The 13,419-nt window shown below is 42.2% G+C and overlaps 1 protein-coding gene across 1 annotated transcript in view; it reads right to left on the reverse strand.

The window, feature by feature from the left end:
• Positions 1-13,010, reverse strand: part of PXDC1 (PX domain containing 1) — a 62,411-nt gene extending 49,401 nt beyond the window's left edge. Inside the window, exon 1 of the mRNA XM_001368082.4 lies at positions 11,510-13,010. Within this exon, the coding sequence (XP_001368119.1) occupies positions 11,510-11,765 (256 nt within the window). The 5' untranslated portion in view covers positions 11,766-13,010. The remainder of the gene's footprint in view (positions 1-11,509) is intronic.
• Between the last annotated feature and the right edge of the window lie 409 nt (positions 13,011-13,419).

Raw genomic sequence — 13,419 nt, forward strand, 5'->3', positions numbered from 1 at the left:
GAGACAAAAGATAAGGGTTTGGCTGAGTTTTAAAGGAGGAAATAGCAAACCACTCCAGTATCTCTGCCAAGAAAACCCCAAATGGGGTAGCAGAAGAGTCCGACAGGGCTGAAATGACTAGAGAACAACAAGCGTTGGGAGGGTAAGTAATGAAGCTTTTCTCTGGTCTCTCTATTGTAGTAGAGATCAATGGGGTGGGGGGTGGGGGGGAGATTATAAGTGACACATTCGGGAATTATTGTACAAATAAAAGGCTTCAGAAACACTTATTTTACTTAAGGAAAATCCTAACCTGGAGAAGAAATGGGCAGCCCAAGCCAGTATAAATGATATGGAAACTGTGTCAGCGACCATGTCTTAGAAAGGAGGGGGATGAAAAATGAAAGGAAGGGAGGGAAGTTGTCTAGTCTAGAGAAAATGATAACAGGCGCATGGCTCATTTGCTTGGAAGTGACATTTCCGCTCAATCTAAACTGACATTGTGATTAATGCAGCCCGCAGCCAATACAGAAAAGAATGGATGGAAGCAAGAGTCTCTTTGGCTCACTTTGTTTCACACTCCAGCAATATTATCGATGAAAAAGCCTGGCTAAAAGGAGGATGTGACTGGGGAGGGAGGGGGCGTCGGGGGAGGCAGAGGATGCTATCTTTTCTGCAGCATCCACTCAGAAATGAAAGAAGTGGGATTCCTCGTAGGAAGTCAAAGACAAATAAAAACAGTGATTTCCGTTAGCTAACTGGGCTGGCTGAGTGATAATGAAGAGCTGTGCTCATTGTCTCCCAGATGCTCAGGCAAGCTCTCATTAATGAACCGTTGACATTGTCAACCATGAGAAGAGGCACAATAGAAGCACTGTATATATTGGTGTCTTCCCAGCACAGGGACAGCTGCGGCTCCCCAGAATGCCCTCAACAAAACCAACTCCCTTCTGGCTTTATGAGGAGAACACGGGATGTCGATTATTGATGACAGCGTGCAAAGCCAAGAGACTAGCTTACCGCCTGCCTCTCTCCAGTCTCCAGAGTCATTTTCATATGCATTTACTAAGCTCCAAGATGAAATCCATGGAAAAAGTTATAAAATCACTTGTTTTATTTGTCTTAATTGTTGTTGAATTTTTTCAGTTGTGGCCAACTCTTTGTGACCTCACATTTGGGGTTTTCTTGAGAAAGCTACTGGAGTGGTTCACCATTTCTTTCTCCAGCTCATTTTACAGAAGAGGAAACTGAGGTAAACAGAGTTAAATGACTTGCCAAGGATCACACAGCTAGTCTTGAGGCCAGATTTAAACTCAGATCTTCCTGTCTCCAGGCCCAGGGACTCTAATCTAATTCTTATGATAACCTTAAAATTGACCATGTGTTGTTATAGTTCATCCTTCACTTAGCAATCAAAATAGTCTTCTAAAAGCTTGACTCATTTTTTTCATGTACTTATTTGTTTGTTACATTAAAATTCCCAAATGTCTCTCACATTTCCTCCCCTCCCCATCCTAAAGAAGGTATCATTTAACCAAAAGATATATGTATATATAAAATGTCTTGCTTGTTTCTATTGATCAATTCTTTCTCTAGAGAAGGACAAGCACATGCCATTTTTTCCCTAATCAATATATTTTTCCACAATTATTAACTTCAGGTCTTAATTATGTCATACTCTTCTTACTACATAAACTCTAGTGGCTTCCTATACCTCCAGACCAAAATACAAAATCCTGTTTTGCTTTTAAAGTTCTTCAGCATCTGGCCCTTCCCTAAAAATCTAGTCTTTGTTCACCTTACTCATCCATCTCCCTGTCCTCTGTGATCTAGGGCCAATGGTCTGTTCCTCCCATAAGTCAGTGCTTCTCCCATGTCTGTAATGCTCTCTCCTCATCTCCACCTCTGGCTTCCTTCAAGTCACCTTTCCCTCAATACTAGCTCTTCCCTCTGAGAATATCTCCACTCTATCCTGTATACATCTTATTTGTAAAGTAGTTTGCATGTTGTCTTTCCCATGAAATTTTGATTCTTTGCAGGCAGAGAATGTTGTGGGTTTTTTAACCTTTGTTTACTCAGCACTTAGCAAAGTGCCTGGCCCATAGAAAGTGCTTAATAAATGTTTGTTGATTTAATTTTTGACTTCTATCTGCACACAAAATCATAGTCAAACAAAAATTACCGTTGTGGCAGTGTGGTTAAATAAAAGTCAATAGGCAGATAAGAAAGGTTTTTATAAAAAGAAATGGAAGGGGCAGCTAGATGGCTCAGTGGATAGAAAGTCAGGCCTCCAGATGAGAGATCTTGGGTTCAAATTGGGCTTGAGACACTTCCTAGCTGTGTGACCCTGGGCAAGTCACTTAGCTCTAATTGATCTGCCTTAGAATTGATACTTAATATGGATTCTAAGAGAGAAAGTAAGGAATAAGAAAAAAAGAAAATGAATACCTCTTGAGAATCCTAGATACTGCCAAAGCCCCAATCACATGCATAATAATCATAATAGTGGTGATAATAATAGTTGGCATTTATAAAGTATGCAGAGAACTTTACAAACAACTCCTCTGATTCTCATGTCAATCCTCTGAAGTAACACTACTATTATTTCTGTTTTATAGAAATGATGACATTGGGATTAATATCTTGTCATGAACCCTTCAAGGCAAGTTTATACAAATTTCTTAACTTTGGGGTCATGAAATTTATCTGAAATTAAAATTAATGTTTAGCTCCAATTGTTGGTCTGGGATATCCAACAGGCCAGCCTTGTGGATCACAAATTAAATTCAGGAATGTGCCTCTAAAAGTATGCAAAAAGAAAAAAATTATTACTTATGAATATTCTACTACATGAAAGTTCTCTGCTAAGTTTAGGGGCTACAAAGAGGAAGTCCTTTCCCTGCCCTCAAGGAGTTTACATTCTACTCCAGGGATCTAACTGGAGTACAGCTATGATACAAGAGACTATGTGATGTAAGCAAAGAAGAAATTTAAGCAAAGTGCTCTACAAGAAACTGAAGGAAAGGATGGATCACTTTTCAGCTGGAAGGAGCAGAGGAGAAATAATAAACAAGCTTATAAACTTAATATAGGGAGAAGGAAGTATAGCAAAAATATTGGGGAGATTGCAAAAGGAAGACAAGGAGAAAAGATAAGACAGAGAAAATGGGAAGAAAGGAGAGTTGCAATTAGTTATTCTGAGCATGAATGTGTGAGCTAGGCTGTTTCTCAGGATATGAGCATGTTGATTTTGGAAAGGGAATCCTGGACAAAAGGAGGTAGATAATAAATAATACTCTCCCTATGACACCTGGGTAAAAAAGTATTAAAGAGTTGCTGGTTCAGCCACAAACAAGGAAATCTTTCGGAAAAATGGAATAGATTCAAGAACTTCCAAAAAAAAAACAAAACTATAAAATCAATAGGGGATTATAGTTAAGTCATAATGAGCCCTGTGCAGAACAATAAGTAGATGCTATTAAAAGTGAAAATTGAATCTAGTTCTCAAGTGTTTGTAATCCAAGAAATAATGGATAGAGTGACTTGGAGTCAGGAAAACCCCAATTCAAATCTCAACTCAGACACTTATGAGCTGTGTGACCCTGAGCAAGTAAACGTGTCTTTCTCGGTTTCCTTACTTATAAAATGGAGATAATAAGTAGCACCAAGTTTCACAAGGTTGTCTAAGACTCAAATGGGTAATACATATAAAATACCTTGCAAAATTTAAAGGACTTTATAAACGTTGGCTCTTAGTTAAGGGTTATATTCCTAAAAGCTAAGATCAGGATGGAAGGAGAGAAGGGTAAAAGGAAGCATCATTATTCCCCAGGATTATCCTGTGGCTATCCGAACACGAAAAACTGCTCTGAGAGGTGTTCTGAAAAGCATTGATCCTGGAGTCAGATGAGGTCTGGATTAAAATCCCATCTCTGTAATTACTAGCTATATGTCCATAGGCACCAATTATTTAATTTCATTGAGTGTCAGTTTTCCTTATCTGTAAAGTAAATTATACTGGCTCAACCAGGAATGCTGTGAAAATCAAATGAGACAGTCTATGTAAAAATGTTTGTAAATCAGAAAGCAAACTTTACAGTTGACTCAGTGTAAACTGATGGGGCTCAGTAAAGAATAGTTTTGATAACTCATCTGGAGTGTAGCTGGGAAGCTACAAAGAGTAATTAAGTACAATTGTGTCCCTTTTTCAGCTGCTTGCTTTGAGAGGAAGCAAACTACTACAGCTAGGAATCTGCTGTCTTCGCCAAGATTTTTCCCCCTCTTTGATAAGGAAGCAGCAGAAAAGATTCCATCTCCTCTACACACACTCTTTTCTCTCTTTACCATAAATGAGATGTCAATGCCATTACCAAACTAGAAAACATAACCAACATTTCCTTCTTCAACTCATTTTCCAGATAAGAAAACTGAGACTGACAGGATTAAATGACTTGCCCAGGATCCCACAATAAACATCTGAGGCCAGATTTGAACTCTTGGAGAGGAGTCCTTCTGACTCCAAGCCAGGCACTGTGCCATCTATTTGGTCTACTGCAATAGCTTGCTAACTGATTCCCCCTGTATCCAGGGTCTCCTCCCTTCCCCCTCCAATTCATCCTCCACAGAGCTGACAGATTGCTATTTCTAAGCACAGGTCTAACCATTTCACTCCTTTGCGAAAGAAGTTTTTGGGACTCTCCTTCCTCCCTACTTCCACCTTTATGATAAAATATAAACTCCTATTTGGCATTTTAAGTCCTTTATAATCTGGATACAGACTAATCCAGGCCAACTACACATTATTTCCTTGTCCTCATGAATTCTATGCTCCTGTTAAACTAGTCTCTTTGCTGTTCCCCATTATATTTGGTAATGGCATTGGTAATGGCATTCCATCTTTCATCTCTGTGCCTTTGCCAAAGCAATCCTACATGCTTAGAATGGTCTCCCTCATGCCCTGTAAAGTTAAACATAGGAGGCAGCTGGATAGCTTAGTGGATTGAGAGTCAGACCTAGAGATGGGAGGTCTAGGTTCAAATCTGACCTCAGACACTTCCCAGCTGTGTGACCCTGGGCAAGTCACTTAACCCCCATTGCCTAGCCCTTATCACTACATCATTGATTCCGAGATAGAAGGTAAGGGTTCAAAAAAAAATTTTTTTTAATATAAAATAAAATAAAGCTAAACATAAGGGCTATTTCTTTCAAGAGACCTTTCTTAATTTCCTTAGTGGTTAGTGTTGCCTAACTATGTATAGATAGTCACAGATACATATACATAACCTATCTGTGAACATGAAGTATTCCCCTAGAAAAGTGGTGGCGAACCTATGAGATACATGCCAGAGGGGACACTCAGAGCCCTCTCAGTTGGCACACGTACCATCACTCGAGCAGAGTTCCTTACTAGATAGCCAGAGGGATTCGGATCCAGGCTGCTTACCACCCCCCTAAAAGTTTCACCATCACTACCCTCCAAGAATGTAAGACCACTGAGGGGAGAACTGTCTCATTTTTGTACATATATCCCTAGTTCATGGCACTGAGGAGGTGATTAATAAATTCATTACTGAATGGTTACCTAACTTACACCTGGAACATTACTTCTGGGAAACACCTGGGAAATCAATGAAAAATCTGTAATATAGTCTCAGGGAACTGCCTCAGAGATCAAGAAGTTAAGTAATTTGCCTACTAACTAACATAAAACTAGTGCCTATCTGTAAGACAGGACTTAAATTTCCTGACTACAAAATTGATCTCAATCCAGATGATATCTTAAATTCAGAATAGTGATTTCACTAATTTTGGTGATAAGCTACTTCCTATCAAGAGATAAATGAATCTCAAATACTTATAATAACAGTATTTCTAACCATTTATATATTGTACTTGAAGGATGGCAAATTGCCTTATCTAAATATAATTAATATAGTAAAATATAACATAATATATTCTAGTATATGTTATAATGATATGGTAAAATCTGACTATTACATGATGATTTATTATATGTGAATATGATCTGATCTTCACAAACCCCTGTGAGATAAAAACTATAATTATTCCCATTTTACAGATGAGAAAACTAAAGAAATTAAGTGACTTGTTTATGAATGTATATACTAGCCCATATTCTCACCGCTACACATGTAGTAAGTGCCTGATATAGAACTCATACTCCTGTCTTTTTTACTCCAAGTCTCATACACTGTCTACTACACTATCATTCATGAAAATTGCATTAACTTGTCCAGTTGTTGCATTGACTTGCCAAGAGAATACTGATATGTGCCCAGGCGTGGAGAAGTTAGGAAGTGAAGAACCAAGGCTAGCCTACTTAATTCAATGAAACCAATAAAGAGAAGGTGTGAACCCATTAAGCAATAACAAGGATGATTGAGAATAAAACCAGAAAGAAGTGTTTTGTGATGACCAAAATGATGTCTGAGGAGAGAATATTTTGTTAAAGTGAAACCTGGGCAGGGAAAAGTTCCTACAGAGTCAAATTGTGAGGTAGACAGTTTCCTGGCTTAGATAATAGAGATGAGTCAGGAGGGATAACTAGAATGAAACAATAAGACTTCATGAAAAAAGAGAACAAATACCAGAAACTCCTCAGAAAGCAGCCACGAAGTCAGTCTGGTGACTCTCCCTAAATGGCAATACTTTGTGCAGTAATCAGGAGGCTTTCCCTCTCCCAAAGAATATAGGGCTCCTGAAGAATAGGGTTCTGTTAATACTTACATCCACTGCCACCCTGGGCCTTACAAATCTCTATGTGCCTTTATACTCAGTGCCAGACACAAAGGATATCACTACAGCCAAGAATAACTCCACAAGTGTAGACAACAGGAGAGACAGCTTCTCTTCCCATGTAAACATTCTCTCCCATGCTCTTGCCCCAGTACTCTAAGGGACTGAATTAGACTCAACAGCCCTTTAATCAAATGTAAATTTAAAATGTGTAGAGGAGCCAAGGTGATCACACTGCTCTGAGGGTGTTGCACATCTCTAGGAGCTTACAGACTGCTGCCAATTTCACCCAGACATTAACCAGCCTTTTTTCTCCTAAAGCTTTGAGGATTTTTCATTACACTAGAGGATAAATATAACAATACAAAAATGACTTCGATGAATTTTAACTCAGTGGAAACTGATCAAACACAGTATTGAAAACAACAAAGCATACATCTTTTGTGCATTAACAGTTTGGATCCACAGTGACTGTTATACAAGATAAATAGTCCTGAAACAGGAGCCCTAACTGCCACTCACCAACTTTGTGACCTTAATTAAGCACACAGCTTCCCTGGGCCCCAGGTTTTCATTTGAAAAACTAACTGGGGATCAAACTACTTTCTATCATAAGTTCCTTTGAGTCAACTCTACAACTAGGCAATCTTGTTAGGCAAAGACTATTACACAGAAAGGGAGTAAACTCTTTTAAGATACTACAAGTTTTATTTCCTTATTCTGATGCCTTGTTTGTAGCTTTGAGGTGACACAGGATCCTCCAAAGTTGAAAAGCTGCCCTGTGGACTGAATGTATTATACATTGGTCATCTAAGTATCAGCCCAGATAAATCTGGGAGAGGCTCACCACTCATCAGGTTGTCTGCTAAGTCTCTTCTGGGACTAGGATGCTAGTCCTGATAAATTGAACTTTCATGAAATATTGAAATCAGAAAAAGAATACAAAATCATTTTCTGATATTTTAATATTATTTCTAATAATTTAAAGGCTATAAGAGGAAAAACTTTCCCTTTGAAACAAAAATCAGAATTCTTTTGATGGAAGACATGGATCAACATGTATTTATTAAGTATCTAATAATAATAGCAATAATAACAGCTAATACATCTAACAAACTTTTAGAGATGGACAGATTATAAAGATAATATATTTATTCTCTCATGTGATCTACATGCCAGGCAATGTGCTAGGAAATAAAAGTGTCTAACCTTAAGGAGAGTATTACCAAATTGCTTTTCCTTTTAGAGTAATAATATGTCTTCATTGAAAGGACTATGGACATCACAGGTAAGCACAGGCAGTAGCATTTGCTGGACCAAATACTTCCTGAAGGCAGCAGGGTCAAGGGCTTATGAATGACAACTTTGAGATGTTCCCACCAACTCCCTTCGGTTCTGGAAGAGCCCCAGCTAGATGGTGCAGTGAGTACTGTTCTGGACCTGGAGTCAGAACCTGAGTTCAAATCCACCTGCAGACACTTATTTCATAAGACAGTAGTTCTCAGTTTCTTCAACTGTAAAAATGGGGAAAAAATGCCTACCTCTCTCCCAAGGGTTGAAGATTATATTTGAAAAGTACCTGTTATGTAGTAGTTGCTATAGAAATGCTAGCTCTTATTATAATCCAAGCAAGGTGAATGAAACCACACAATTTGCCAACTGAACTGTGGTCACCAGAACTGAGTGAGTTTATCTTTCAACCATGGTTCCATGTCACAATCCTACTAAGCTCAAAATCAGAAATAGGCTCAAAATTCCATTCTTTTAGAGAACTTCATAACAACAATCTGCTATAATCTGAATTTTCCTTCATCTGCAATTTCCTCATTTTGGCATTATTTATCTAGTTTAAAAAAGGGAACATACTCCAAAAGCAAGTCCATGAAAAATTACCAAAATATAACTGAAACTATCCCCAGAACTTCCATAAATAGGCAGAACAGATCAGAATGACAGACTTAAGATAATCAAGGCAACTGAAACTTGCTGGGGGTGATTTTGAAGTCCTTCCCAAAAGATTTCATTTGTTAAGATATATCTATAGGGAGCAGCTGGGTGACTCAGTGGATTGAGAGTCAGGCCTAGAGACGGGAGGTCCTAGGTTCAAATCTGGCCTCAGCCACTTCCCAGCTGTGTGACCCTGGGTAAGTCACTTGACCCCATTACCTAGCCCTTACCACTCTTCTGCCTTGGAGCCAATACACAGTATTGACTCCAAGACGGAAGGTAAGGGTTTAAAAAAAAAAGAAAATAAAATAAAACCAGAGCAAATCTCTGAACTAAGACAAACAACAATAGCTGACATTTATATAGCTATAGAACCTTTACAAATATTACCTTTTGATCTTCACAACAGACTTGGTAAATAGGTATTACTATTCTCCCCATTTTACAGATGAGGAAACTGAGGCAGACAGGAGTGACTTGCCTAAAGTCACACAGCAATATGTGTCTGCCCTGTTCCATTATACCACCTAGCTACCTCAGTTATATGGTTAACTTACCAAAAAAACAAAAACAAAAACAAAAAAAACCCCTCCATCATCAAGGAAAAATTATTTATACCAAGAGAGACAGACTGACTTTCTGCAACCAATCTCCTTTGCCTGTTCACTTGTGTCTAAGCCCTTCAAGTTAAATACTATTCAGAACATTCTGTTTTAATATCAACATTCCATAGTTTTTGTAAAACACTTAGCATAGTACCTGGCACATAGTAGGCCCTATATAAATGATATCTGTTTCCTGTTCTCGCTCTAGAAGGAAGACTAAAAAAAGATTGGAACCTTCCCCACTCCACCCCCAAATTCACTGATCCTTGCAGGTGGTCAAGAGGCTCCCTTACCCCAACTATAAAAGGTCATGCCCTCTGGCTGTCTAAGGATTGGTTTCCCTTTCTGCTTCACTGCTTTCTCTCTTATCTTTCCTTTTATAACCTTTCTTCATTCTCTCCTAGCTTTCTAATATCCCTTCTATCTTGTTCCTGTTTTCTTCCATTTAAGCCTTCTCCCACTCTCTTCAGTTTTCTCAGCTTCCCCTCTGTTTTTTCCCCTCTCCATTTTCCCTTCTCATCTTTTTTCTCCTTCCCCTTTTCTCCATTCTCCCTTCCTCTTCTAACTCACTGGCCTCCAACTCCAATGGGCAGAGTGGGAAGAAGCACAAGCTAGCTGGGTAGGAAGGAAAATAACTTTTTCTAAGAGGGGGAAAAAAAAAACCAACAACAACCTCAGGGAACCCGGATCAGTCACGGGTTCAAGAGGAGGTGGCAGTACTTAATAAAATCCACATGTTTTGACAAGGAGCTGAAGCCAGGACATATGCTACTACCCAGAGCTGAGAAGAAAGTCGAAGCCAACCCTCCTCCCTCTACTCCCCACAGAGCTGAATTACTAAAGGACAGCGTGGCATCTTGCATCACGAGTTTTGTCATCGATTGATCAAGAGAAGCCAAAGTCCGCTGCCAATAAACCAAGTCTCTCTGGGGAATCATTCCCGCAAGGTAGCAGAAGAGATGACAGATTCCTACAGGCAACTTTAGAGTATTTATCTTGTGCTCCTTATCTCCTACCGGGAGTTTAGAGAACCGCAGAATGGAGCTCCCAGCCACCTCTTCTCCATCCTTGCCAGTAGTCAATCCGCTATTTCTAAAACAATGTACTCCTTTACTGAAGTAAAAGGACACCCCACCCCCTCTTCCTCCCTCCTCCCAAATAGGGATGCATTTGCTGGGGTGGGGGGAGGGAAGGGCGGTAGGGACAACGTAAATAAAATCGCTTTAGAAAGCAGGAACCTGTGCTTCGTCAATCGAGACAGCTAAATCAATTAGCATATGTTAAGCACTCACTCTGGATTGGAAACTGGTTTTTCCTAGGTACTTAAAATAAATTTTAAATTAATAGACTCTTGTCTTTGGGGATAAGAATTGATTCAAATACCTTGCATTCCTCTCTCTACCTTAAAACAAGCAAATCTCCAACCTGTTTTAGGAAATAACCCACAAACACAACCGTGGTACCTTCCTAATCTTCTTGCTCTCTCTTGGGAAAATCTCAATTTTTTCTAATCACTAAAACAGCCAACTTGTTATCTCTCAAGTCTTTCTTCAATTCCCTTTCCTAACTCTGACCACAACAATCTGTGAAACCGTAGGCAAGTCACAACTCAGTTTCCTTATTTGTAGAATGAAGATATTGGGCTTCGTGGCTTCTGAGGTCCCTTCCCCGCTCTCCATGATCCTAATTTTCCTTTCTCCCTTCTCTCTCGATGTCTGTACTAGAAAACAGGCAGCCACGATAACGTGAGGCCAAGTTCACTTCCAAGTCCCAACTAAACAACAGCCTTATTTGCCTCCATCTACATAAAGCCATCCCCAACGAATGTAGCTGAGCATGAACTAAGTGTTTTCTTTCTTTTTTTTTTCTTGGCCTCTTAGCGAGGGAGGAAGAGACGCAATTATTTACGACTTCAATAACTCCCCACCTTTCCTCTTCCTCTCCCGATTCCTTACTTCAGGCTATAGTCAGGCAACAAGCATTTATTAAACGTATTCTACGTTCCAGGCACTTCATTACATTTCAAAATGATCTCGCAAGATCTCCTCCTCATTAAATAATACCCTTCACTTAATAAGCACTCCTTCCACGTCGCGCTTCTCTCTTCGCTTCCCTCCTCCCAAACATGCCAAGTGGACAAGCCACAGACCAGTATACGAAGGCAGAAAAGGGATGGGTGTTGTTCAATTGGAGGGTGTGGGGGGGAGGTGTCCCTAACCAACCTTGAAGGAGCGGGGACCGTGACAGCTCGGGTCGGTCCTCGGGGAAGGAGTCCCGGAGACGCTGGAAGAGGCGTCCCAGGTCCGAGTAGCTTCGGTGCAAATATAGGACATTGCGGTCCGACCACTCCGTTCGGATCTCGAAGAACTCCTCCTCATCGCCCCGTCGGTTAATGATCAGCCTTCGGATACCATTCACCCAACAGCCCCGCACGAACATATTCACCAGCGATGTGCCCTCAAATACCGCAGATGCCATGCCCGCGGTGCCCACACATGCCACGGACGCGGGAGGGCGCCCCGTCGAGCCGCGCCCTGGGAGCAGGAGGAGAAACAGAAGGAGATGGGAGGGGTGGGCTAGCCGGAGGGCGCTTCTCCTAAAGCTGGATCCCTGGATCCCAGGCTCCCGGGCTCCCCGGCTCCCAGCAGGCGGAACAGTGTTTGCTTCCTTCTGCGCTCGCTCAAAGACGCTGGCTTTTAAGGAAACTTTTCATCACGGGTTGCTGTTGTCTACGTCTACGTTGCCGGGTATGAGGGCAGCCCTTCCCCCTCTTCTCTGCTGCGAGACTGTACCCGACCCCCCGGCTCCAGAGGAAGTGGCTTTCGGGAGGCTGGACAGCCTGCAAAGCTCCGCAAACTGCTCACCCCCTCTCCAGTGGTCTCGGGGAACGTCAGCCCGGGGGGGGGGGGGGGGGGGTTTGCAAGGGTCACTTCTATCCCCACACAAGTCTCTGCAGTTGACGTCCTCTTGTCCTGTTCCTCTAGATACAGAGAATGCACGATCCGGGGTGCCGGGATTCCCCTCTGCCCCCGCCTTCACTTAGGTGGAGGAGTTTCCAGAGGGTAAACCCCTGAGCTCCGGGAAGCTAAAGTAGTCGCAGCCGCCTCCGCCCCTCAGCTCCACGGCTCCTTGGGAGGGACCGCCCCGCTGTCCCACCCCCGCGCTCCCCGGGGCGGCGAGCTGGAGCGACTGGACAAGTCTAGTCAAACTCTTTTCCCCCTACTGCGTGGGTTTGGGGGTGGCCTGTGTAAAGCCAGAGTCCCCGGTCTTCTTTGACTCTGCGGGAAGCTCCAAACTGGGGGGGTGCTACGAGAACTCACTCCTCCTTTTCCTTTTCCTCCTCCTCCTCCTCTTCTGGGCTGGTGGGCTGATGCTGCTACCGCCCTCCCAGCTGATGCACGCACTGGCTAGGCTACAGCCTTTCTCTAAGACCACCTCCCTTCCCCTCCTGTCCGGTGCCTTCGCCTCCCGGTCCAGTCCCTCCTAGACGAGACGGTGATTGGGTCACTAAGCAAGGAAGAAAAGCCTGCCTCCCAGGGACCCCTTCCCAGCCCCTTCACGGACTGCTTCTCTTTTTCTTTTTGAAATCTCGGAAGTAACCGAGGCTTCAGTGGGAGGCGCGCCTGCCACCCGCCAGACTTCACACGTTATTGCAAATCTTCCTTTATTTCTTTCTACTCCCCTTAGACCTCCGCCTCCTCCCCTGGGAAGGGGCTCTGGGTTCAGCCCATTCCCTTGGCTCCAGTTGGGACGCGGAGTGTGTCGTTTGGGGGTGGAGTAAGGGTGGGCGGGAGTCTCAGTAGAAAGGGGAAATATATAGGGTTGTTTTTTTTTTTTCTTTTGGAAAAAAACTCTGCAGCTTCGAGTGCCAGGAATTCCTCCCGATCCTCCCGAGGAGGAGGAGTTTGGAACATATTGCAAGCGCCTGCAGGGTTTGTTTTGCCCGCCTCTTCTTCTAGTCTAGAAGTAAAACACCGAAAGCGCAGCACTAAGCCCTAGCCTTAAACTGTAAAGGTACAGCGTGAAGGAAGGAAATAAGACCCCGGGAGAAAAAGATGCCAGGTAGAGTTACAAGGGCCAAGCGCCGGGGACAGAAGTTGAGAAACGCCAACGAAGTGAACAGCAACCTGTC

The sequence above is a fragment of the Monodelphis domestica genome, chromosome 3, assembly GCF_027887165.1.
Source record: "Monodelphis domestica isolate mMonDom1 chromosome 3, mMonDom1.pri, whole genome shotgun sequence".
Lineage (NCBI taxonomy): Eukaryota > Metazoa > Chordata > Mammalia > Didelphimorphia > Didelphidae > Monodelphis > Monodelphis domestica.